Genomic DNA, 26311 nt, shown 5'->3' on the forward strand with positions numbered 1-26311 from the left:
CTCTCTGATAAATCTAAAATTGTGTTTTCTTAAAACACATTCAAAATAATTGCGGCTTGCCAACTTTCGGCACCCTGGACTTTACTTAAATAGTCGTGGTATGTCTCGAAATAAATTTCAAAAAATCTAGAATTCAGTTTTGGATTTTTAGAAATTTATTTGGAGGCATTCATCGACTATTTAAGTAAAGTCCAGGGTGCCGAAAGTTGGCAAGCCGCAATTAATTTCAATGTGTTAAGTATGGTTTCCACTCAACAAAAAGTACTCAGTGTGAGAGCCGTGTCAACCTGGTCAAATTACCATAGCAAAATTTCCATACGTTTCTATGCGTTTTCATGTAAACTTCGATTACGTTGACTCAGAAACAATTTCTTTTTGACAATTATGATGTTCTCTCGAATCAGCAACAGCTGAATATCTCCAGCTGGTCGACCAAGACAATACCCTTGTATTGAAAACAATTCAAAGGCAAGCTACATACAGTGCATACATATGTTGAGATGGACTGCAGTAACCTCGTTCTTTAGAATGTATTTTGATCGCATATTATACAAGTAGAGTGTGTTTGTTGATCAGCTGGTAAAGTTCAGCTGTTGCTGATTCGGCACAAGCTTCTAGTTTAGTTAGTGTATCGGATAGAGAAACGAAATCGACATTTCTCCCTAACTTCTGATGAAACAGATTTTTTTCATGCCTTGGGCATAAATTACGGAATTTTTCTCGTAAATTAGGCCCTCAGTATGAAAAGTTGTATACGTATCTGTTGTGGACGGTTTATTTTAGGCATTTTCGCTTGTCGCCCTCACTTCGTTCGGGATACAACTCGCGAAATTGCCTAAAATATACCGTCCACAACAGATACGTAAATAACTATTTAACGTGAGTACGGCTAATGTACAAATAATACGAAAACTCTGACCATAAACACTCTGTACAACACGAACAATTTATTCGTTTCGATTTTGTGTCTCAGGGATTTTGTGTATTTGTAATTTTTTGATAAAACAAATTTGTGTGTTCTAGGCGTACAATTTTGAAATGTGGGTGTGTTTTTTGTGGTAAATTCAATGATTAAATACAAGAAGTCGTTCCGACTGTTGTTGTTAGAAGATAGAGAATATTGAAAAAAAATCCAACAACGACACCGTTAAGACCTTAACATTTATACAAAATTCTCGTTTTACCTGCACTGTAATACTGAAAAGCGCAAAGAACTCGGTTCTCTATAATTTGAAAAAACATTTCTGATCGATTGACGTTCTGTTTAAGGAAACACGATGTAATCAATTTTCCGAAACGAAATTTAAATTCAGTTTAATTGCTCGAAACGCTGTTCATTAGATTTTAACATTATCTCGTCAAGATATCGTTCACCTCGACTTCGATTTACTGGCATCCTTGAAGAATGGAGTTTGTTTTACAGATTTTATTCGACTGATTTAGAAACATGAATGTGATGCACTCCAAACAGCTGTTCAAATATTCCATTATCGATACGACTCTGTCATCAATCGCCACATGATTATTACAAAAATAGTTTTTTTTAGAGGATTGATTATTCACTGCACGGAATACATTTCTTTATTCGGATGTTGTTACCACATTTCATTAAGTCATGCTCGCACTTTTAATCATCAATAACTTCCCATAGACATCAGCGATTAGAGTTTCACCATTAGAGGTATAGTGCGATATAGATTGCTTAATGACTATTTTATGTGTGCAGTCACAGTCGCAGTTGGAGCTCCCGATCTTATTAGCTTCTGGTTTAAAGGTTTCGATATTTTAGGCTTTAACTATAATATATTTCACAGCCAAAAGTCGAACATTTTGACGATACTCATCAATCAGTGTAGCAAAATACCGTTATAGACTTTCCTAGGGTCGAAAGTAGCTTATTACATCACTACATCACTAGGGAAAAAAAGCTTTGACGAGGGATAAAAAATCGAAAAGTCCAGTTTTCATTTGAATTTTGTTGCTTCGAGACGCAGCAGAGGTGGACAAACACACGAAAGCGAGACTTTCCACTTTCAAGCAATTTCGGTATACCGAGTTGTGTAATGGATACGTAATGGGCGTCGAAAATAGTCTTGAAAAATGAAAAGTACGGTTTTCGACACATGTTTTCACAATGCAGGTGAGGAAATGGTCATTTTAACACCTCAACGTAAGCCTCTGATGTCTTTGTTGTGCAAAATTAAAACTTAGTAAAAAAGTAGGAAAATCAATTTTTAGGGTGACTCTGGGCTAAAACAAAATCCTCGAAATGAAATTTTCAACTTTATTTACCAGGTTAACAAATAACTATTTCTGTTGAGAAGTAAAACTATTGAAAACAGCTGATTTTACGTTGAAAAGACACAGTAGATGTCAATGTAGGTAGAATTACGCATCATGCTGGGACAGAGCTTGGTTTAAAGGTTCAATATCAGTTGATTCAAACGTTTAGAACTCATCGTCGATTGTTTCATGCCAAATCTTAATTTGTTTGTGTGTTTGTGTCACACAAATTCTGTATCATATAGAACACTTAGCAGAGTTCATTGTCATTTTCATGCGTCATTATTGTCAATAACAGATGATCAACGTTATACGTTGACACTACGAAATGCTTACGCATTGACAGCCACTTGTCTTACCTGCCGGACAAGGTTCACAAACTTTTTATTTATTCAAAAATGAGTGTTTCGCGAAAAAAAAGTTTTTTCAATGTAAGTCTTTCAGTTCAGAAATTTTCTTATGCGGACAACCAACATTATTATAATTCGCTCGAAATATAGTAGGTTAAAGTGCATAGCCTCGGAGGTATACAGCGATTCTCAATCGTATTAGGAAAATGCAGAAATAAAAGTGTTAGCCACATGCAGCATAGTGCTGCAACACACACACACACACACAAACAGTTTCGGTTTCTTTCTTTCTTTCCATTTATAATAAATCATTACGTGAATAACGTGACTGCTCTTATTATCGATGAAGTAATAATATTCATCGATTGTTTTATCCATTCGGTTTAGAATACATGCGGAACGAGACCGAAAACCTTATTTTTTTGGTGTGCGAGATCACAAAAATGTATATCGAAATGTGAACATCACGACTTTGCTGATGGAAGCGTATAATAGCGCGATTTTATGTAGCAAAAAATATAATTTCAAATTGAAATTGAAACTTTGAAATGACGTTGTCATCCAGTCCAAATAAAGAACTGGATTCAATGGATTCTATCAGTTACATGTGACGATACATAATGATTTATCACAGCGCAGGTGAGAAAATACTAATTTTCTACCCTTCTGAAACATCGGAAGCCTTTGTTGTGTAATAGTTATCTGTTCAACGAGGGAAGAAAAGTTGAAAATAACATTTCGAGTGTTGACCTCTGGAAAAAAGTAGGAAATTGCAATTTCTCGGATAACTTGCGGCCGCCTTCGTTACGCTCTGACCATAAAAAACAACCTCGAAATGAAATTTCCAACTTTTCTTCCCTAGGTTAACACATAACTATTTCACATGTGCGGTGTGATTTACGACGAATGACATTTCTAATGAGAAAAGTGCTGCACTTTCTCGACCAGTGGGAAGAAAATAGAACTTTTCTCACTTGAACTGTCACTTTGATTATGTTTTTAAAAATGGCATGGTGAATTGATGTCTTTTGTTTCGTGGAGAAACCGGTGCGAGATGTGGCACTGAAGAAAAACGTTGTGTTCGTCTCTGAAAGAAAATAGGAAATTTCCGGGAAATTCCACCTCGAGCTAAATTGCGACCCTTGCTTCGCTCTGGTCACAAACATCGCTCTTTTTGGAATTTGCAATGTTCTTCCTTCGGTAAGCAAATAACTATTTAATGGCTGGGAGACTTTGTCATCTTAGTGCAAATTAGATTAGTTTTCAACAAATGATTCAAAAGCAAACAATTTTGCCGGTGTTGCTATTGCCAATAAATTCAAAATGTCATTGTCGTCGTCACTAAGCACATATACGATTTGATAATCCGGTTTGAGTTGATGTAATGCTCGGCTGAAGTTGAAAATCGTTCACCTAATTTGCGGTAATTAATTTTTTTACGTAAAAACAAAAGTGCAGCACACCAGTCCGTAAGTGAAGCAATTTTTGGAATCAATAACAATATCGTGCGACGTGTGTACAATACATTGGCTGTGTGGAATGAAATGAAAGAATGGTTTAACCTATATTTCGCTTTTATTAGATATTAATACCGTAGCAAAGCAATAATTGAATGCATTTTTTGGTCTGAAGTATTTTACATAATCATTTTAACTGGGTGACTCGTTGGGTAAAAGATGGAAAGTTTTTATGTTTTCTCGCGGAGAAGAAATTCTGAAGAGTTCGAAGAATCTTTTGGAAAAACAAATTCTTTCAACTTCTCCTCCTCATCACCCTGTACCTACAATGAATATAATTGTCGTTCTCTGCATTAAGAAACATTTCATTTATCAAGATCCTATGATGATGTATCTCTGACTGATCTGACTAAGAATCGACCACGAACACATCAATTATCTATCGCTCATTCTTTGGTATATTCATTCATTTTATGCTGAGCATTCACATTACAAATGCTAATTCAGGAGCTTCAATTTAATTCTGTTTTTAAATCGGTAAATTTTTAGAAAATTGAATCGTGTAATGGTTGTGACACACAGAAAAAAATAATTCAATTTTTAGTTTAATACGTCGATCAACGCTAGTCGAAAGGTAAACGGCTGTCTCTCTCAAAAAAAAATGTTCAGCTAAATGTATCACGATGAGGTATTACAGTTAGATATGTTGGAGATGTCGGTTTTAATTGTGCTTCTGATTATAAGCAATTGTTCTATTGAAATCTCCGTTCACATATCGAATTACGCTGAAATTTCAGTGTCAGTCAGTCAGCTTTTGTTATCTTAGACTTTTGTATCTTAGCTGTTCTTCGTCCTTGGTTTCTCTAATTTCTCTCATAGTCATTGGAAAGAGCATGCGAAATTAGAGAAATCAGGGAAACTCTGAGACGAACAGCGGTAACAAGTAAGGGACAAGAGTGGGATTCTTACATGGGTAAAGCAGTAGCAACTTATAAAAGCAGAATTTCACATTTTTGAAGATGCATTACGGGTTGAGTTGTTTGGTTAGGGATTTTCACATGAAGGAGTCCCTGACAATCTTTTAGAAACGCATTAAGCGATGGAATGGCTTAATGGTACTAGTCTTCCAGCAAAATGATCCGGGTATCGCATTAATAAAATGTTCAAGTTCACTCAAGCTTCATAATTTGGGTAGTTACAGTGTCTTATAGACACACGGAATGACTGGTATGACTTAATTCATTTGCGTTTGCGTGTATTTAGTCTACATTTAGGCGAATTATTGCTTCAGCGCATAATTTACCCAGACATGGTTTGGATGTCAGACAGAACTTTAAGACCAATGAAGTAGTAGATTCACCAAACTTTAAACTTTACTTTTAACGTAAAATCTTTTATTTATATGTGTAAAGACACTACTTCTAAGCATTCCAGGCCTGAAAATCAAGATGATTCTTTGGTTCAATTCGATTTCTGGATTTTGAGAAATTTAATTTTCGCTTCGAATATTTCTAATTACTTCGGCATGAATCGTCTCACCCATGGTATCGATTTATGTGTAGTGTGTCTAATCACATAGACACTGTCTATGTCCATCGTTTTTAATAGCTCACAATTTACACAAAGTTGTTACTCTATTAAGTTTAAGCTAAATTTTCTAATAAAACTGAAACTAAGTCACTAATTGACTACATCAACGCGACAAAGACTAAACGGAATAATTACTTTACAGCATTGCACTGGAAAATACCATAAGACAGAAAGAAGAAAAAAAAAACGTCTCGTTTCCGTTGCTGATCAGTTGATGAATTCCAAACAGAAAAACTCGTTTTTTTACTTTCTGTTGTGTCACAGTTACAGATTACACATTTGTAGCTTTCCGATTTATTGAAATATTTATCACACAAAACATACACAAAATAAAGAGAATTTTTTAATTAATTCATACGAGAGACACACTACAGCCGATATTATGCTGATAACATCTTACATAAAGTCGAAAAAAATTGGACCATAGACATGCGTAATGTTATTTATAAGACATTTCCTTGTAACAGCATCGGCGGCGGCGATATCTTAACGAAAATATCATAATTCAATTTGAAAACAATAAAACGAAAAGTTTTTGTTTTTCGTTTTGTTGTTATTCAATTTTTCACTCACCAATTTGAACCCATTTTTATAACAATTCCAGCGTGTGTGAGTAAAATATTCATTAAATGAATGATATCTTCAACTCCTCGGCTTTACACGAAAGCCATTCCAAATTCTTATTTGAATATTATATGTTGAGGAGATAATAAAATTAAAAAGCTTTTTTAATGGCACAATTACAAACGTTTGAACAATGATTTGTGAGCAAGAAAACTCAAAGAAATCGATTCAATGGAACTGGTGGATTATTACAAAGAATCGTATTCGCATTACCTCACCACTCCTCTCTAAATACATTTATTGGCAGAGTCCTATGCGCCCTCGTGTCTTTCACTAAATTTTTGAGAAATTGATTTCTCAAAATAGTCCCTGCAGTCAGATCCCGATTTAAAATTAATTAACGTTTCAAGATTAACTCTTTCACGAGTGGATCAAGTTAGTTCCTTACTAGTTTTGTACTTCAGTGCCAAGAAATGTGAGCGCATGTGGCGAGGATAGACGCATAAATTATTGTCCTTTTAGACTCGGGGATATGTCAAAAATATCCAAAAACTAAAATTTCGTAGTCACTGTAGAATGTTAGTCACTGTAAAAGTTGAGATTACCTCGTTTAGATTGAGTTTATTGCGTAGGAGAAAGCATGGTTGTAAGAAGGTGTAACGTTACCGCTGCACCTGTGTCAACGTGTTAAATTAAAGAAATCAAAAATCACTGGTGGCGACTCACTTGTCGAACGAGTAATACGCGAGAACAAATTCCTTGCTCTATTTTGATATAAAATATTCAAAAATTCTGCTTTTGTTTAACATATCGCCCAGTGTTTGATAAAAAATCTTTTACTTCGTCAGCTTCATCATTTAACTTTATAAGACAACAATAACTGAAACGAACGACCAGGTTGATGAGTTCAAGAGAAAATTTATTTGTATCGACATCCGTTTCTATATTCACGGAGCAGTCACTGTATTTCGGTGTAATGCGTCTGTTGCAAAGCAGCATTTATGAAGCTATCCATGTCCTGAACCGAGACGGAATATTCGTAAATTCCTCTGAGGATTTTCAATGATTTTCTGAGGATTTTCTGCACCATTTCTGCTTGCTCGATTTTCAAGGAATTACATCGATCTTTAAGGATTGTCCACTCAAGTTTTGAGAATTTTCTGATTAAATGATTTTCTAGTTTTCAAAAATTTTCTAAGGTTTTTCTGAGGATTTACTTCTAACTGACAAAGGATTTTCTATGAATATCTACCCTTCGCCCTGAACTGTAACTTACGAAACTTCTAACCAAAAGAAGTCGAAATCCAGACTTTTCTTAGATCATTCTGTAGTCTTCTGAATTTGGTTCACTAGAAGATGAAATAAGGTTCGATGGTTGGTTCATCTCGGGGCAGGTGGACAGGCCTTGAAATTCACCCTAAGCTTTATAACGTGCAATGTTTGAATGAATCTAGGTAAAATCGGAAATGAATTTCGTGTAAACGACTTTTATAAGTCCAATGCTACTTTCCATCCCCTTCAAAAAAAATTTAAAAATTAAATTCAATTCAAAGACTGTAAAATAAACTTTTTCTCAGAACCGCAATTGTCTGACCTAGGAACTATCAGCGCGCATATGTTTTGTTTTGCATATTTATCTGGTCGAAAAAAAGGCTACACACAGACACACATCATGACAACAACGTTTAACATTTAGTTGAAACAAAGAATCGTTTTCTGTTGTGTACTGGCAAAGAAGTTAAGACAAAAAACTTTATTATCATATCAAGTGTATGACACAAAAAGTTTATTTGGAATTTATTGCCTGTTCAGCTACACATACCATTTGTGTCTTGAAATACAACCTGCATATTGAAACAATACGAAAATGTTTTCTGAATTCAATTTTTTTCTCGCTTTGCAATTTTTTTTTTATTATTAACAAACGATGACGGAAATGTTCGACTAGTTCTACATTAAAATGTACCGACATGAATAAACAGAGAGACCAATTCAAACAGTTTTATTGAGCCAGTCACTTTAGAAACACAGCTTCAACACAGACTAAATTGGTAATTTTGCTTCAAAAAGAAATGTACAAAATTGTGAGTAACCGCTAACTGGCTCAATGACCTTTTTGGTGAAATTTGTAAATTTTTGCAATTTTCTCGTTGATTTATTGACTCTCCAAAAGGCTTTAATTAATGTTAAACTCTTATAATGTTCAACGAATTTGATTTATATTTTCATAGAAGAGAAGAGACGAGAGGCAAAAAAAACTTGTCGCATGAACATGTACAAAAGCAGTGACAAAACTCGTCGTTGATATTTCCTTACCAACCAAAATGTATTTATCTTTATGGTCAATCATTGTCAAAAGTGCAGATCTGTTGGCCAAACATCAAATTCTCATATGGAAGCGATAATTTTAATGAGATGATCAATTACTCATCTGTCTGATAGCGAAGTAAATGGTCTTATGTCAAGAAAGAGGTGAAATTAATCTTCTCGACCTTCCAGTCAAGCTATACAAGCTGTATTAATCAATTAATCTTTTACTTCCATGGCTCAAAGTAACCTAGAGATTCTTACAAAATCTTGTACTTCATTTGTTTTAACTTTCAATTTACTGTAAAAGATCAAATCAACCGTGACGTTCGTTTGATTTTTTTCGTTGCTGTCGATAACCAATGTAGTAATTTCCGTAGTAATTGTAGACTCTATATGTAGACAAATTCTTTTGGGCGCCAAGAGAGATAGAAAAAGAGGCACTGCCCTCACACAGTAAAAGAACATGAAACATTTCCGATATAGTTATACTCATACACGGAACGTGGGCAATCGAAGACGGTTTTAATGTCAACGAATGTTTCATGCATGATTGAGCAACTGAACAACAATCACTGGAATTAACAATGTCGATTCAAGAGAGAATTGATTTTAGTGTTTGCCTTTGTAAATAGAATAAAACAATCAACGAGACAAACAGTCCAAACCACCCAATGTTTTATGTAAATCGTGCTTCGACTGATTTTCTTCCATTGTCATTCACAAGCTGTGGTAACCATATCTGTTGATAGTGTCACATTGTTTCGCGTGACGCAGATTTTGAGTTATTATTAATGGACGAATTGAAATGGTTTGTGGAACAACTGTTTAACTAATTGTTTTTTTGCAGTTGTACGATAACATGTATCGATTCAACGGCCAGTGAAACAAAGAATTGATTTTTCTTTTATTAATCACACTTCTGATGACGAACGACTATCTTTTGGGTGTATTATGAACAAACAACTAGTTTGTTGAACCTCAATATAGATAAAATAATTGCTATTGAACTCGACACAACAGCAAGACAAGAAACAGTTGTTTTTCGCACACAAAAACAACAACAAAAAAACTCGTCTTTTGTTCTTCATCGCTTTTTTTCTGTACATTTTCAATATACGATCGAGTATAAGAACAATGCGCGTAATTTTCTATTTTATTCATTCGATTCTGTTATCTTCATTGCGTTCTGCATCTTTTGTTTGCTTTTATCCGTTGAAGAAAAAAAGAAGTTTTTTTTTTAAATCCAAATGAATTGAACAACTGGTCTACTTTGGAGTGCTAAACGAATTCTTTTCATTACAATGGAACATGTAAATTGGTCCCGTATCAAAAGAAGATCGGAACCAGGTCTCTACTGCTGATTTATTGATAGAAAATTCAAAATTTATTCTACTTAGCAACTCTTTTTTTCGTTTAAAAGTGCCTACGACCCGAGGGGAAATATTGTGAGAGAACGATGTTGAGTTTGTAGTAATGTATACCAATGATGGAAATCTATGGACTATTTTCGGGAAAACATTTTCAAAAACATTCCAAAGAAATGTCCAAATTTTCCCAATTTTTTTAAAATTTTTGAAAATTTGGAAAAAGTTAGAAAAATGTGTGAAAAATAAGAAAATTTGGAAAATATTTTCCCAAAATGGTCTCTGGAAAATAGAAGTTGGTAGATGTCGCTAGTAGTGGTAGTAGTGGTAGGAAAAAATATAAGAAATCCTTCAATTTCCGTTCTATTGGGACTGATTGGTGAATTATTTCCATCTATTGACATGTTATTTGCGGGCATTAACATAGAAAAAAATAAGGTTTTGCACTTCTTTCGTTAAGATAGGAACAGGAGTTATGCTCTCATCTTATACTTGGTGTGAGTTAAAACACACAATATATGCACGTTTCAAAATGTATCAAAATTTGAGACTTTCTTAACCTTTTATAGACGGCAAGCATATGGCCATATGATATTATCACCGGTCTTTTACTTCCATCGATCAATGAATTTTTATTCTGTTGATTTAAAGTCTAGTACTTCAATTTTGTTTAACTTGCTTTTACTATATAAAGAACCATTATCCAGAGCTTGTCGTTATTCTTGTCGTCGTTATCGATAACAGATAGCATAGTAGCCGTATTCGACGCTATTGACGGGAAGTAGCTATTTTCCACACAAAATGCAAAATATTATCGCTCACTCCGCTTGCGATTATTTCTTTAATCCATTCCTTTCAATAGCCCAGGTTTCTGAGATCGATAAACCAGCCCTGGGCTGTTCGACATCGGTCTGACATACGAGTGTTAATGCTAAGAGCTGTGAATGAGAAATCGTTTTACTTCCTCACATCGTCACAGTCACGGAATATCACTCCACAATAGAATGGTAACGTTCTAAAGTGGTCAATGTTTCAATGGGAAGTCGAAATTCTGGGTCTAGTTGAAAAAAAATCTTTGACAAACATCGAAAAACTAGAAAGTAAAGATCAGTACTCTGGCTAAATCCAATAGCACCAATTGAAGGAAATAGTGCCTAACCTAGTAGGATGTCTATGGAGTGAATCATACAGATACTAAATAGGTTTGTACAGGATCTGTACGCGTCAATTCCCCCTCACACTACCGCCAAGTATATCATGAGCCGATATTTAATTGTATGTACACCATTCCGAGAGAGATACATATTTACTCAACAAATTACCATTTCACTTAGCTTCTTGGTCTGTCTTCCCAACAACCATATCATCACAAATCGACATAATTGGCAAAAATTATTGATTTTTAAATTATTTTTGTGATTTTTTTTTCTATCTTAGCTAGCAATCAAAGGCTAATTACATAACATTTACACCGTTCAAACAAATCGACATGTATGGGCAATTTACTTATTAACCCATGTTAATTTTATAGGATAGGATTATAAACGAACAATAAATCATCTGTGAGATGAGATATACATATGGTAATACAATACGGTAATTGTTATTAGTTACCGAATCGTAGGCATAGGCATCGCATATTAATAGGAAATTGGAGTCATTAATATTGAAAGAAGAAGTAAAAAAACCATCTCCATCGAATAACTGAAAGAAAACTGTGGCCCAGACATAATTTCTCTTCATGTTTCAACATCACATCGGATGAATAGTATCGATTCATAAAATTAATCACAAAAAAAATTCAATCGAAACATAGTTTTCACACCACGGGTGCATAATGTGTAACCAAATTACGAAGAGGAAGACGGAAAAAAAGTGTCACCAAATGGTGTATGGTGGAATTAGCATAATTAATAAATTGTCCATCGCAAGGCAAACGGTCTGATGTGATGGCTGCTGACATAATGTTTAATTATAAGTTGAAATATTTATAAAAACTTCGCATATTAGACGAAAAAAATTAAATAAATGAAAAACAGACGATGTGTGCAAAAGAAAGTTTCACCTTCCTCTTGCTTTTTAAATATGTTGCCTTGTTGCCACAATCGACAACATAATATTACATATGAAAAATGCACGTAATGCCATTAACCACCATATACAATTTTTGCTACCTGATTCTTCTATTATTTCATTAAAATGTCTGAGAGCTATACAGATATGTAGTCCGTGCTCTTACCTACTAACTATACAGTAACAATTATTGCCATTAAAGATTGCAATATGAAGACAATTTCATTACCACTAATTTCACATCGATACATTGCCCCATTTCGTCGAGGCGCACATTTCGTTCCATTTCTTCATTAATTTACTCTCGGTGTATATAATGCAACAATGAGCACTCGATTACTTGTCGTTTTAGTTAAGCGGTTCATTGATGGTGCATAGAATGTAATTTGCAGTAATTTCGTGTAATTAGGAACACAAAAATTTCTTTTTTTCTCTTCGGGGTATTACGTTTCTGATGGAAATGGTTTTTTTTATATCTCTATCTTGTAATGATGGGTTTGCTGTACACATAATCAGTTAATGCTGTATGATTAGGTTATAGATTAGAGTATGTGTGCTAGGCGGTTCAACACTTTGAAGTGGTTATACGCTGTTGTCGAAAGTAAAAATCGATTTTTTCAATGTTTCTACTTCTAACTTATTCTAAATTGGAATAAAAAATTCTACATGAAACGCCTTAAGCGTGTGTTATCGAGACTACTCTAGGTATTGATCTACTGTATAGCAAGACGTATGCTCAAACTAATGAAGTAAAAGATGTTGCGTCCGACAATAGGAAATAGGTGTAATACTTCAAACAAATGAAGTAACAGATTTGACGACTGTATGCGATACTCTCACCATTTTGAATGTTCGAAATATGTCAATTTTGTAATTTATAGAGAAGAAGTTTAATGGAATAGGATGAGTTTAATGTGGGTAAGGCACAGGGTCAGGTCTGAGCACCTTGGTCTCTAATGGGCCTGTTGTGCGTCCAATGTCATTTTAGTACCTTTGCTCCGTGTGGCCCAGGATTTTTTTTACGATCCGTCACGAATGCGGCGCACTGACAGAGCAAGTGATTTTTGCTGTTTCTATATCTTCACACGTTTCACAGTTCGGTGAATCCTGGAAACCTAACAGTTTCAGATGGTAATTTAGAGAACAGTGTCCCGTTAGGATGTCTGTAAGCGCTTTAACGTTCTTCCAGCTAATCAATAGAAAATAATTGGGGAAATTCATTGCTTGCCTGGCTATACGAATTTTCTCACCCTTGTTCTTGAAAGATTTAAACTTCCATTGGTTTATGAAAGAGTTGAGAGCTAGACTGGAATCCCTGGTTCAGGACCTTATAGTGAAGTACTTAACCTATTATTATTGGGTCTATTACTTCCATCGATCAAAGTATTTATAATCTGTTGATTTCGAATCTTGTACTTCGATTTTTTAACATGCATTTTCCTATATAAAGGACAATAATGCACAGAGTTCATCATTATTTTCGTCGTCGTTATCGATAACAGATGAATAGGTTAATGATGGTCTCCCAAGTTGGATTGGCTCTGTAATAACATTCGATACAACTGTGGCCTTTCTCTGATTGAGTCAAGTGAGCCCGTACACTCTAAAGTCATTGAAGATGAATGGGACGAGTCTCGTCGTTATAACATTCCATTGTCCACTTCCTGAAGAATGAAAGTGACTTAGCTAAACATATTGTTCGACCAACAACTGAACTAGAGTTATCGCACACATTTAAATCGAAACGATTTTGTAATTTCAACCGGTACACGTAATCGATGTGTAAGTTATGATTTCAATAAAATGTTAAATCAATCAAATTCATCGAAAATCTGTGTGTAATTCAGAAGCATAACTCACAAGAAGTTATATTATATTGAACGTTACAATAGGTTTGGCCTGTCTCTTAAACTGTAAATAGACAAAATGTGTCCGTGTTTCTGTTTACGTAGCAGCTGTGTGCTCAACGATCATTCTCGGTTATTTTTTTGTTGTGTATTGTATTCCAATATGATTGATTCTTTAATGTCATGATGAGAATTGGTTATTTCTTTTATTTTGTTTAAATTTGATTTCGAATGGATAAGTGCATGCTGTTGAGTGTATGCCATTCAATGAGGTTGTTATTGCTACCTATTTTCTGTCTACTGAACAAAAGGTGACGTGTGTAACGTTATTTTGCTCAATCAAAATGTTCAACGAAAGCTTATGTTTGATACAATGGAGATCTTGGAACTGAAGCAAAGTTTAGAAACGATCACGATAAGAGTACTAGTATACCTTGTAGCGTACTGTACCTTTCAACATTCTTTGTTTGAACATTTCAATGAACAAAATGTGGCGATAAATTGATTCGTCGAACGAACGTTCTCATCTTTTTCACAATATATTTTGCAGTTGAGTGAAAAGTCTAAATTTGACGATGACCACACTTTCGACCAAATAGTACAATACACCCTTCGAATCACGCTCACCTCGTGCTCGAGAGAAACTACTCACTGTGTACTGCGTCAAAGCCACTAAGACGCTCTGCTAGTCATTTCTCGAAATTTTTTCGATTTCTTGATTTGCTCGTATCTTATCGATTTTTCTAATTTTCTTGATTTCGAGAGAATTAACGAAAATTGATCAAGGAAAATTCAAGAAAATCAAGAAAACTTTTCTCAAAGATAGGCTGTGCTATATTATAGGCTATCCACACAAAGCGTATCGCCACATATCATCTTCTAATCTGTTACTTCGCTTGTTCAAAGTATTTAACATATTGATTGATACAAAATCTACTACTTCGATTGTTTAAACAAAATTTTGCTATAAATCTCAACCAGACCAAGTCGCCCCTCTTTGTCATCGCTGTCGATAACAGATGACCATTTGTTTTATTGAATGCTAAAAGGCTCGATAAAACGCGCTCGAATCTTTGAATCAGTAAAATACATACACACCACATTCATATCGTAAGAAAGCCATGACGGAAAAGATCGAACAGCTGTGTACATTTCTATACAACAAAATGATGCAAGAAAGGAAATCCAGTTATTAAGAAGACAAGAATAAAAGTAGGAGTTTTTATTCGCTTGTAGCATTATACATAGATCAATAAACTGCATAAAGCACACTGCACACTGAATTATTGCAAATGTTATATTAGCAGCAAAACACAGAATAAACTCTCAGCCGGTTGCATAATGAAGCATCGAAAATGAGATCGTTATTAAAATTATTGAAAAGATCATAAAAGTTCAAATTAACTGTACAATTTCCAGCAACCATAACGTATGCAATACAGCAAATTTATAACGTTTTTATATTATATTGCAAGCCAATCTGACAATAGCAGACAATTAGAATCGACATAATTAGAAACGATGGCGATCTGGTGGCTTATTTTTAGAAAGCATCATTTACACACTATAACGGTCAATTAATTATAGATTTGAATTGAGCTATGACCTTCCTGGTGAGCATTCGAATAAGAGATTTGATTGATCCTTTTCAATAAATATAAAATGCCGTTCGATTTAAATGGATTAATGAAATCGAAATTGAGTAATTGAGTAGCTCGATACAGAGTGAAATACAAAAGAGATTAATTTTTCAGTTCGTATTTGGATGTAACATAAGTCGGTAAATACCACATATCACATGGTTTATTAATGGTGAGATCAATAATCTGCGGAATGACAGTGGTTATATCGAAAATGGTCAATGAGTACTGGCAAAAAAGCATTTGAAATTTGTTGAAAAAAAAAATTACCAAAAACGAACTCGATAACATTCAAAATTTCAACATTTCCATGCTCAGACATGTTGGCTGATCTGGCGCCAACAGGTTCTAGAGCTGCCGCCGTTTACTTATTTTACCAATTGAAGGTTATGGCAATTTTTGAGTCATTTAATGAGAATCCATGTGCGACGTCGATGTAAACCTGTAGATTTATAGCAATATATTCTGGACTTTACATCAGGTTACTAAGGTGACCCCAGAACGCTTCGGGTATTTATGATAGAAACGTGTAGGATATATGTTGTCAATTGTCCACATGGTAGGTCATGCACTAGACGTTCCGACGTCACATTGTTACAAGTCCGATGTACGTACACAGTCTCGAAATATATTCTTTTCGATGCATCTTGAATTTTACGACACAGAAGTTGTTGAGTAGTTAAAACGGTCTGTTTGATACTAGTAATATGCATAGCGTCATAAAGTTCAATAAACTTTGACGTAAGCCGACGCCACCATATGTCGACCATTCTATTTGGGATGTTAAAACCGGAAAGGATGGAGACTTCCGAACTTTTACGAACAAACATGAAATATTCGACGTAAATATTTGGTTAAATGAACAGTGTCAGCAGGCCACAAATTTAACCGGATGACATGTCTGTTCTAGCTCTATCGATTAACATTCACACTAATTTCAGACATTTTTATGCAACTTTTTTATTCGCAAAATATAAAAATTAACTGGCACGAACATCGAGCCTCCAATTCATCATATTACATACACATAAACGCCGGCTATTACACCTCACCGTTCGTGTGTTTAAAAGAAATAACGAATCACGGTTTTTTTCTTCATTGAGGTCTTAATTTATTGCCCTGTTATTTATTATGTGTAACAGAGACAACGAAGTGTATGGAAGAGAATCACCAGTCCAGTGTGTACTCGTTGGTTTAACACTATATATGCGGATGAGAGCTTTTTTCGATATATATAAAAGGATGGATCGATTTAAAATTGATTAAAATTTGAATACGATAAGCATTCAGCGTTCCGAAAAGCGATTTTTTGTTAAATTTTACGCCCTAGCATTTTTGAGTTGAGCATTTTTTACGTGCGAGCAATTTATCAAACATTTAAAAACGTTCTACTCAAAAATTGCACGGGCGGTACCATTATAAAATCTGTTGGAAACGGCAAACGTATCACGATAAGAGCATTAAATCTGCTACTTCTGTTATTTAAACTATTGCTTTGTGTTTGATAACGAATCTCTTTCTTCATTTGTTGATGCATAAATTTTGTTATATTAGAGAATACTGCTCAGAGCACATCACTTATGTTTGTCATTTTCGTCGATAACAGATTACTATCAGTTTCTGAATTTGGATGGATTTGGGTTATTTTCGATATAAGTGAGGTGTTGCGAGGTTTGTTCCTAAATTTTTGGATGACAGATGATTTCTCTGGCACTTCCTAACTTCCATCGGATTTTTTTGTTGGATTTGAGCTGGTGTCGACATGAGATGCTCACAAAAATAGTGACCCTTACCCATAAACTTACAAAAGAACTGATATCCGCCAAAAAACGCTAAAGGGGGAAGGTGACGCAAGTCCTTGTGTCTACTTACAAAATAACTGATATCGCTTATGGTGACGCATTCTGTCCCTGTACGCACTGTGCCTGTTTTATCAACAAAATATTGACTCAAAAAATTTGGGAAAGAAAATTTTACAAATTTTTGGTTTTATTTGTGATTTTTGTATTAAAAGTGAGATTTTAAGATTGATTACTGATCCACCCTAATATACTTATAACCAAAAATAATAAAAATGATAAACTGTCGACCAGGTTGATTTAGCCGGAACACATGTGAACATGTTTATACATTCACAACGAGTCAATATTTTGTACCGATATGAGTGTGGCTTCATTTTCGTATTGTATGTTTATTTGTACTTATTTATGTGCCACCACCGGCCACTGGTCTGCTCGTACAATAATGTATCATATACGCGATAATCATAATGGTTTTAAAAAAAATGTTTTATATCAAAATCACTTTCACTAAAATGAAAATGAAATTGAAAATTTTTGTTTTGTATGCGCTTATAAAATCGAATGAAAGACATAAATGTTGCATGCTCGTCATCGGTTTGCGAAATGAAAAGCGCACTGTTCGATGAGATGTTGTTCTCTTGTTGAATGCGTTCGAATTGGAATTGGAACAATTCATGTGTGAAGTGTAATGAACAAATTACTTCATTTAACTTCCATTTTTCCGTGGCAAACATTCCGGATGCATTGAACTTGTGTGTTTGTTCGTTTTTATTTCCAATGGTTTTTTTTGGTTTGTTTTGTAACGTTTATTGTGCGCATTATGATTTATGGTATTTGTAGAATGTTTTTCGGCTATAGCGTTGAGCGTAGTTAATTTTTCTTTACAAATGACAATCATGAAATATGAAATCTATTACTTCATATGCTTAAGGTGTCGCCTAATTTTCCATACAAAATCTGCTACTTCATTGGTTTCATCACTCATTTCACTATTATATAAGACCACATCAAGCGGAACTCGTCTCTTATTATTTGACGTTGCTGATAACAGATGATTTCTCCGGGTACCCCAACTAAATTTTGCTTTAGCAATGTCGTTCCCATTGGGCCATCCCTAAATTACGTCCAAATGATGGAGGTGTAGCTAACAATGACACGTCATGCTAAGGATATAGGAAAGTCAGGCTTATTAGGAACTGTCGTGCTCCTAATAAAAGACTAGTTATTTATTCAACAAGAATCGTATTAAGTCCAGGTTTAAGCGGTTGACATGCAATGTAAGGCGCTTCAACCTGGTCTTAAGCATGAATGTACATAATTGCACTAGCTGTCGATTGTCAACTCGAGGTTGATAAGACATATTGCGTGACCACTGTTGGAATACTGGGAGATTGTAGCGCAATAAAAAATTAATTACAACAAAAATTGCTACCATTTCCCACATCTCAAGATACTAATCTTAACATCATGAATGGTCTGGCATGTAAAGCGAACCTTGAGAAGAATGTAATGGTATTTTCTATGCTAAAATTTGTTACATTTTTCTTATGATTCGCTAAATATGCACATGCATGAAGCTATGACTAGCATCCTTATTTGAGATTGCTGCTTCAGACGTGGGAAATGTTTACGATTTTTGTTGCAATTGAAAATAATATTCGTTTCAGTAGGGAATTATTATGTTGATCCGATCCTTTTTATTTACAAGAGTGTAGTACATCCTCGGTTACTCTTTTTCTGCAAATAAAAACGCGTCACAGTTGCGAAACTCGGACAACAAAGAAATATTTTCTAGCTTTTCATTACGTGAACGTATAAGCTACGAAGAATATTTTCACTTAAACGAGGAACTGAATATCAAGTGACATTTTCAATGTTTTAATCTAAGTCACAGCAAGCAATATACATATAAATTGGCTTCCAATTGTTATTACCTACATACATATCACAAATTTTGTTGTGTAACGATAAAGCACCGCGTGCACAGAGACCACAAGAGTTACAATAAATTTTTTTGTACCTAACCGTGTGAGTGCAAACGACCGACTTTTGTTTCATTTTATTTTATTTTTTATTCGTCGTTTTAATGAGAATTGTACTTTCATTTTCGTCGTACAGTCAAATCATTATTTTGAGAAATTTGGAACTTATGTTGTACAGCTCTGCATCGAGGATATTGGTCAATAATTACATGATTTACATGACCATAAAATTGATGACTTTGTGACACTATCACGGCGATAGATCGCAATTAAATGTATTGTCTCTTGTTATTATGGTATGTGTACTTTATGGACTTTATGGGCTACGATCATTGTTTCATACATAACTTCGACGTGATATTGCACACCGAGAATTAATCTCGTCCAATTTAATTAAAGTTTTTTTTTGTTTCGTTTCATTTCTCAACAAGCAAGATAATCACACCAACTAGTCAATGTCCAGTGATTATAGAAATGTAACTTGCAATTAAATTAATTTTTATTTTTTTCTTTGTCGTTCCATTCAAATAGCGTGTATGAATAATAAAAGGTGCTGCTGTTGATATCTCCAATTTTAACCGAAATTAATTTATACCTTTTGGAGAGACCTTGATCGGTTTATAGACTTAGTTTTTTTTTGACTACTTGAGACACAACAGCACTGTGAATCATTCTCAATTAATATAACAAAAAAACAAACAGAAATTTCTGACACATTCGGAAATATTTCGGTTGGCTCTGGCACACGTTTAATTAATGCAAGAGCTGAAAAATATGGTAAAGTACCAATTCAGGTTCATTATAAGACAATTACGACTTTTGTGTATGGATCACACACAAGATATAGTAGAACGCATATTTCAGATGAAAACAAAAAAAAAACATTTTTTATATCAATGTTGAATGTCGGTGTCGGGTCGGGTCTATTACAATTTTAACCTAGAATTTAATTAAATTGAAAACAATCGCATTCGGTAGCAGAGTGATTATGAAATTGAAACAACAACGAAAAAGAATTGCGAGTTTTTTCCCCTTCAGAAAATCAAATTTCTCATAAATTTTGCGATAATTTTTTAAAAGGCATACATCACATACACCACATTATATACCCATAACCATTAGTGCTGCGGCTCAAGATATATGCTAAAGCACATTCACAGTGTTCGTTTTCTGTGTGTGCTTTTTTTGTTGTTGATATTTTAAATGGATCTCTTTGTGCTATGCATTGACTAATGTTCCAATTCGAAACTGCAAAGTCGGTTGCATAAGGTCGTGTGAATGTAAGTTTTTCAAAGAAAACAAAAATTTTTAATTCAAATCTTATTGTCGTTCGAACCATCGTTCGTTCAGCGGATATTCGAGTTTTGAATGAAAAATATTTATTTTAATCCGAGCAACAAGTTTTCGATAAATAGAACGCATTCAAGACAGTCAATCAAACGAACCACCAGTATTAAAAATAAAAATTAATTTTCAATATCACGTCGACAGACTTTTAATTGAATATAGTTATTCTGGTGTATGCGCTTCGGGGGCAGCCAACAATGAGCTAAATTTAAAAAAAAATCGGTTCTTAAATTAGCTCTGCTCATTGTATACGAAGTAGGAAGGACTAAAAATTGTTTAATTATGAAGCCGGAGGCGGTTTGATTGTAAATTGAAACCAATTGTTGTCATAGCACTAACAGTAGTTCAATGGGCTAAGTGGAAGCAACCAGACAAATTCGTGTCCCATACATTTCCTTTAAATTTGCTAGAACTCTAATTAGCCAAAAGTTGCATGCTTCTCATGTTTAAATCCTATTTTATCTACTTAACAGACGGGATAGTTTAGTGGCTACGAACTAGCCTTCCGCCAAAATGATACGGGTTTAATTTCTGTGTCAGTCAATTAAACTAGGAATGTTTCTAATGATGATTAGGGTGATCGCACCAGTGATCACAATTCGACAACAGAGGAAATGGCTGTAAATATTCAGTGAGTAGGGTGATCCCTTTCCCAAATACTATGAATTTGTGTCCATGTGTTCTACATTTGGGCGAAATAACAATTAGAACCCTTTCAGAGAGTGTTTGCATACTTCGAGGCGTGGTTCAGAAGTTCGTTAAGTCCAAACTGAACTTAGCATTGGAGGTAAAAGGTTGTCAGCGACATCTCTAAACCAACAAACTTTACTAACGTTTCAATCTACTTTTTACCAATAATTTGAACTGTTTTACCGACGGTCCTATAGCTATTTGCCCCTCGTCTAAGTGACAGACAGCGAAAACTTAATTTGGGTTAACTGGGCTGATAAGTAAGTAACGTGGCAATGAAGAAAATAGAATTAGGACCCAAACATCAAAACCTTTCACTGTCGTCACTCCAATTCTTTGTGTTTCTGAGTTTCTTTTGGATTCCAATTGTACACAAGAACCTTAAAGCTCTCGAAAGCTCTTGAAAAGCCAAAAGAGTACATGTGATAAGATGTTTTGGCTTACCGCTGTAGTCAATCATCATATTCCAAAATTGGACGTTTTTCTATTTATGCTTTATCTGTCGACCAAAAGACATCAATTAGCTATGGACTCTGGTTGGTGCTGTTTCATTTAGCAAAAATAATGTTAAAATCATTGAAGTAGAAGATTTTGTATCAAATTAATGACATTTCAAACAAGAGGAGTAATAGATTCAGCTGTTGTACAGTGGTCAAGACCGTCAATCCGAAAAATGAACTTGAAAAAAGTTATCGACGAAACACATATACTTGGTCGTCTGATTTTTGCTGAACAAGCAAAAACATATTATGTTCAACACACAACAGTCAACATGTATTACACATGCTTGGAACACATATGCTTAATGTAGTCCAGGAAATACAAATTCTCGACTAATTGAACGTATTTTATATGAGTGTAACATTAATATACGTTTTTTGAACTTAATACAATGCACTTCTGACATATTACAAAATTGCATTAACTTTTCGAACGTCAATTAAATGGTTGTTTATTGTTGTTATTACTTTGCATTCGTTGTTGCTGTTGAAGCTTGCACAAGAATGGTTAGATATTTACAATTTTATCGAACACAATCGATCCTATTGGCAACATAGATGCATGTTAATGTAAATAACCGATGCATTTCGTAGATTAGCCCATTCCGAAGAAAGATTCGAAAGAGTTCCATTTCTGTTGAAGGCATCGAACATTTAGGTAGTTGATTGTAGTGTAATTGTTTGTTTGTTTGCTTGCTATCCTATGGGTGCTAACTGGCTATTGGTAAACTTTATCTGAATGCTAGAGATACAAGAAATTGTTTCATTGTATCCGCATAAATTGAATTTGTATTTTAGTGGCAGAAATAAATTTCGTTTTCATTATTGTGAAAAGGTTAACAGATGAACTGATTTGAGCTCGAGCCGCGCAGATGCAATTAAATGTGAAGATTAATGGTCGATCTGTAGTTGAAAAACGAAAGAGAGTTCGAAACGGGTTTGGTGTGTAATCGGAATGTATTTGAATTCGCTTCAAACATAAAAAACTGAATCATAGGTTGCAGGTGATTTGTCAACTTAAGAGCATATCCGGGATACAAGGAAACAAAACAAACTTCACTTCAATTCACATACGAGTATTCTGTTGTCATCGGTAACGACGACAAAGATAATGACAAGCTCTGGGTAATATGGTCATTTATATAGTAAAATGCATGTGAAAGAAATTGAAGTACAAGATTTGAAATCAACAGATTAAAAATACTTTGATCAATGGAAGTAATAGACCCGATAATAATACTGGCCATAAACAAGCATGCATATGTCTTTAACTGGTTAACAAAATGATATCTTGATGATGGAATATACAATACCCCTACCCCTAATGAATATAAACAACTAGGTATGGTCTAATGATCTAACGATTTTGAAGCGGATTCAAACAAACTCATTTTCATATTATTTTGACATGATTTTGACATGAATATAATGAATACTTTCAAGATAAATCGACCGATTTTGAAGAAGCAGCCATACCTGGTATGTACAATGTACATTGAACATTCATTGTCTATTCCTTCTTCCCGGGAAAATTCTCATAAATATCTCAAATTCTTAATGAGAATCGGAATGCGCTACTCCTAACTTGGAGTTTTAGAACACACAGACTAATTAACTCGTACTTTTGTGTGAAATCTGTCGATTGGATTTTGATGCTAATTTTATATCCGTTCGTGGGCCAATCCATTCCGCTCCTTAATTTTTGAAAACCATTTTTGAACAATTGAGATGTTTCTACTGAGAGTTGCGGGAAATGGCGAATGCGTACCAAGAGCACAGGAGAAAAGCGAACCTGGATTTTACTTAAAAATTATTTGTCGAAGCCAAACATTATACTTTGCACGATTCTAAAGTAACTACAGGCATGTAGATGACAGACCAGATCCGAAATACCTGAACGAAAATTTGTAAAGAAAAGGTGCGATGAGGATTTTTGTGCTTGAATTTTTCGGCCGTGTTAAAAGAATACTGTAAAGTCAAGCAAAACTCATGGATTGGCTACGACAAATGATATTTAAGTAAAATCGAAGTTTGTTGTTTCTGTGTTTGCTTGGTAGAAATTAGCCATTTCCCGCATCTCCCAGTTCCTAATGTTTAAAAATATCTGTCTATAGACATGCAAGGAACACATTTGATGGTTGCATGTCAAATGTCAGTTTTAACTGTGGCCCTGATTCACAAATGGAACTAGTCTGACCCGACTATAATAAATGACCAAAACCAAAGTCTTTAATAATTACACATCCTCTTTCCTTTCGACCAAAAACGTTGTTTTTAATACAAAGAAATCTAAAAAAATTTAAGGTCTGACCTGAATGGATGAGATACCAATCGTTCACAAAACCATCAAATTACGTGACTGTGTAAAATTTTGCAATACAAATGAAATGTCCGACCGAGTGGATCTTCAAAAATGTCTTCTGAACAGAAAATGACCTTATTGCCGCTTTACAACATCGTCCAATATGACTTTTTAAGGAAATAAAAGAAACAGATTGCAATCCTTGAACGATATTGTAACGCTCGTTTTTCTTCGAAATCAGCCAATAGTTCACGTTTGATATTTTAACCGAAAAAATGTGCATGCTTCATTACAACGTTAATTAAGCCGTCAAATAAACAAACACAAAATACATTCATTCACAATGGAAAGAACATTAAAAAAATTAATTGAAATTTATGTTGCTGACAACGTGAAACACATAATATAAATCCTCCATTCCATTCAATCATTCATCATGTTTCTCGGTTCGAAAATGTCTCGTCAAACAATTTATTTTTTGAATAGAACCGATTTTTCGCTCACTTAGTTGCACATTAAAAGACGAGGTCTTCGAAAAGATCATAATCGAAACAAATAGCAAGAAAGAAACAAAAATTAATGCCGACAAAAACCCGCTTAAGAAACATGATCGAATATCATCAATTATATTCAATATTTCACGAATGAAATGGAAACAATTTTTGGGATCAAAAACTAAAGAATAATATCGAACTCAAGGTCAATATGGTAGTCAAATTACTTAGCATCAATCATAGTTTAATAGGAAAAACAAAAAATTTTTTTGTTAAAATTGAAAACAAAAACTTTATATCCGATACACACGTTCACTTCTTAGCATTAATTTGATAAATACGTCGGAACAATTTTCGGAAAACATAAACCAAATTACTGGTGTACTTATGAACCGTATTATTATTACAACCCAGAAAAAAAGTGCTCAAAATAAATAAAAAATTTTTTTTTGTTTATTTATTCATCGTCTTTAATCTTTCAAAACAGTTAATCATTTCATAATATCCACTCCGTTTCTGTTTCTCTTTATTTCTTACTTTTTTTTTGTCCATGTTTAAGATCAACGAGATGACGTGAAATGTTTCCCATTTTGACCATATACACAGATAAAAGCAGTGCAGTGATACTTACTTATATTATTATGAACCAACAATTTAATGGACGTATCATTCATAGGCAGCAGTAATAATGGTGTAGACAATTTTTGTTGTCACGACATTGATTGTGTTGTTCAAATGAGTTGTACAAACTTTATGTGAAATTGGGTAATTGGATGTGTGTATATGTATATGCAGTTTGTAGTCTGGTGTGACACGATGGTTCGATTTTTTTTCTATTCGTCGTCATCAATGAAAGTCTAGAACAGGTATGGTCAATCGGCGAATTCGTCTTAAACGCACTCACATTTTATGTCAAAATAATATGAAAATTAAATAAATCAAATTTTTATGTACTCCGGGCGGACAATAGACCATACATGTTTTACACTTTCATTGGTCGTCATGATCAGAAGATTGGCTGACATGGGATTTTCTTGAAATGAAAGAAATTTTGTCGAGTTTAAAGGATTTTCGTGAGTCTTGAATGGTTTTCCAGCCATTTTCAGAATTCCAGTGAACCTACAACCAGTTAATTTGATATTCAGAACAGGGCGGCTTCGGTCTGACCGGAACCCGAACCTGACTTGACCCAAACCTGTACTAAGATTTAGGTTCAGCAGAACTTGATCTGAACCTGAATTTTAGAGCCTGATCTTAACCTGAAACGGTTAGACCCGAATTTGACCTGAAACTGAATTTTCACTTTCACTGAAATCCTAAATTCAGATTCATGATCCGGTCCAGGTCAACCTGAGCTAAAATAAGTCAAACCGAACCTATTTCAAGTCTTGTGAAAAGACATTTTTGTGGGAAATTTAATATTTGTGTATTCCGAAATCACATTCGTTAACCCGATTCCAGATTAAAATAGAATCATCCAGATATGAACATTGATCTGGTTTTCACTACTTCGAACTCCTTACGGATTTTTTGAGATAAGTTCTTTCGCAAAAGTGAGGCTTAATATTTTACTCACTAAGCCCTCAGGAAATGAGTCATTACATCATTGACATGAGCGTTAAGACTCATGTCCCGAGGGGTGTGAGAGTAAAATAACTTACGTAATTGTTTAGAACTTTTCATTTTGCTAATGTGGGTGTTTGCAGCTCGAGTCGA

The 26311-nt window shown here is 34.4% G+C and overlaps 2 protein-coding genes across 3 annotated transcripts in view; one reads left to right on the plus strand and one right to left on the minus strand.

Moving 5' to 3' along the window:
* LOC119075331 (6-phosphofructo-2-kinase/fructose-2,6-bisphosphatase-like) overlaps positions 1–26311 on the minus strand; it is a 61033-nt gene that overhangs the window by 7170 nt on the left and 27552 nt on the right. The gene's annotated exons all lie outside the window — the stretch shown is intronic.
* LOC119075334 (alpha-N-acetylgalactosaminidase) overlaps positions 1–26311 on the plus strand; it is a 40395-nt gene that overhangs the window by 1390 nt on the left and 12694 nt on the right. The window contains exon 1 of one of the 2 annotated variants that reach the window (XM_037181762.1): positions 4171–4188. The exons of the other annotated variant lie outside the window; for it this stretch is intronic. Within the exon in view, the coding sequence (XP_037037657.1) occupies positions 4186–4188 (3 nt within the window). The 5' untranslated portion in view covers positions 4171–4185. Of the gene's footprint in view, positions 1–4170; positions 4189–26311 lie in introns of those variants that run through there. 2 annotated transcript variants of the gene reach the window in all.

Source organism: Bradysia coprophila, unplaced genomic scaffold (genome assembly GCF_014529535.1).
Source record: "Bradysia coprophila strain Holo2 unplaced genomic scaffold, BU_Bcop_v1 contig_200, whole genome shotgun sequence".
Classification (NCBI taxonomy): domain Eukaryota; kingdom Metazoa; phylum Arthropoda; class Insecta; order Diptera; family Sciaridae; genus Bradysia; species Bradysia coprophila.